General features: G+C 46.3%; 1 protein-coding gene across 1 annotated transcript; it reads right to left on the minus strand.

The window, feature by feature from the left end:
- Window positions 1-767: 767 nt before the first annotated feature.
- On the minus strand, window positions 768-1118 carry TEOVI_000806600 (uncharacterized protein; the record flags this gene model as incomplete). The annotated part of the gene is made up of 1 exon (XM_067223024.1): window positions 768-1118. One exon carries the CDS (start codon window positions 1116-1118, stop codon window positions 768-770), a length of 351 nt encoding a protein of 116 aa, XP_067079125.1.
- Between the last annotated feature and the right edge of the window lie 886 nt (window positions 1119-2004).

A 2004-nucleotide genomic window follows, 5' to 3' on the forward strand; every position in this document is an offset into this window, starting at 1 on the left:
CAAAAGCGTAATCAAACAATAGATACAGTAGATACAGATATAGAACAAAATGGAGTAGATTCAAAGTATATACTTTTGTCTAAACTAGGCGCTTTTCTCATAAAGCTACGAAGGACAAACACAGATTGTAGAGTTGTCCTCTAACGCTCAGCACAAATGCAGGACAGACTACGGTATCTTTAAAAAATAATACCAACCGATGGTGCCTTACGCACTTAATATGGTACTGGGATTAAAAAGTAAGCTACCAGGCTTCTTCCTAATCTTCTGTTGATTGCTCGGGCAAAATACCATGCACCAGCGGCGATTGTGAAAATGTAGTAGTGCTTTTCATAGATTGTAAATTATTCAAAGACCCAGCGATAGAGCACAAAACAAGAGTATCAGCGGAAGTTGGCCAGGAATAATTTCGGTCCACAAAGCAAGGCTACAAACGTGGTATTTTGCCAGAAAAAAACAAATACAAGAGATCAAACAACAGTCACCATGCGCTAGAAGTCAGTGGAATCCAGGGCCATGCATAAAACCTGAAGTTGCAGCATAAAGGCAAACTCTAACGTAATTGTTTCTGTAGCTTTCTTTCTAGAGAAGTCAACCAGCAAAGTTGTCTTGGATAAGCAGCCATAACAGCGACCCTCGTAGGAAGGCAAGGAAAATTTCGACAAAAACCACAAGATGAACACTAAAGACTTAAAAAATGGTAAAGAAACTCTAGTTCCGCTGCACGCGCTGACAACGGTAGCGGCTCTGATTTTATTACCGACAGCTTACGCTGCTATAGATACAGCGGCCAAAGCGGCACAGGACCCCTGCACGGTGGCAACGCAAGCACGAGCTCTAGCAGGACAGCCGGCAAGCACGATAAAAGCAGCAGCAGTTTCCGCAGCGGAAGCCGTCAAAAAGGCAGCCCAGATGCGTATCATGGCCGCAAATGGCGACCCAGCCATGTCAGCTGCACTTCGAACACGAGCCGCCGCAGCCAGTCGGTATGCGGCGCAGATAACGTCAGAGATCGCAGCAACGGCCGAAAAAATAACAGGAGGCATAGCAGCTGTAGAACACCTAGCCGCGACATCAGAGGCCATATCTGTTCTCTCGGTGCTGACCCTGGGCGACATAACCCCAAAGCAGCCGAACCGCTATACTGGCAGCGGAGCAAACAAGCTAGCTTTTACACTACAAAACGGACACGGTGCTTGCTACACAGACGCCACAAATCGCAAAGCTGCCAATGAAGGCACAACAAAAGGAGCAGAAGACACGGACCAAATCAGTATTGCCAGCGTAAAGATAACGGCGGCAGCAACCCAGGGCGGAGATCCGCTTTCTGTTTGTGCGACAAGCGGAGGCACGAGCTTAACGGCCGGCAGCGACTGCGAAACAACCGGAACAAACATTGGAATAAAAGGCGGTACACCGCTCACAACCAGCACGACAACTGCCAAGCGAACCAACTCGAACGGAATTCTTAAGTACGACACAGCAAAACTAGCAGGAAACACGTTCCCAACCAAAACAGAACTAGAGAGAACGCTTCAGCAATTCGCCAGCGGCCTGGACACAGCGAGACACTTAGAACAAAAAACAAAACTAACCAACTGGCTCAGCATAGAAGGCTTCACCCCAGAGGACACGGCACTAGCCAAAATACTGAAAGGAGAGGAAGCCAAGCCCGACGCCAGCGATACAAAACCACTAGTTGACTCAATAAACCAACAACTGTACGGAAAAGACAACTGCAAATTAAAAGACAAATTAGAAAATGGCCTCAAAAACTTCAAACCAGGGAAAGCAGCAATCGGAGATGAGAACAAAAAACTTGATTCAATAAACGCCCCTGAGGAGCTCTACAAAGCAGAAATATATTACACAATCAAAAACTTTATTGACGAGGAAGAAGAAAAAAAGAAAAACCAAGCGAGTCCCTCATGTCCCACCAAAACTGACAAGGCAGAAGAACCGAAAAAAACACCAGACGAATGCAAAAAGCATACAACAAGTGAA

This window comes from Trypanosoma equiperdum, assembly GCF_001457755.1.
Source record: "Trypanosoma equiperdum strain OVI genome assembly, contig: ctg_1741, whole genome shotgun sequence".
NCBI classification, from domain to species: Eukaryota; Euglenozoa; class Kinetoplastea; order Trypanosomatida; family Trypanosomatidae; genus Trypanosoma; species Trypanosoma equiperdum.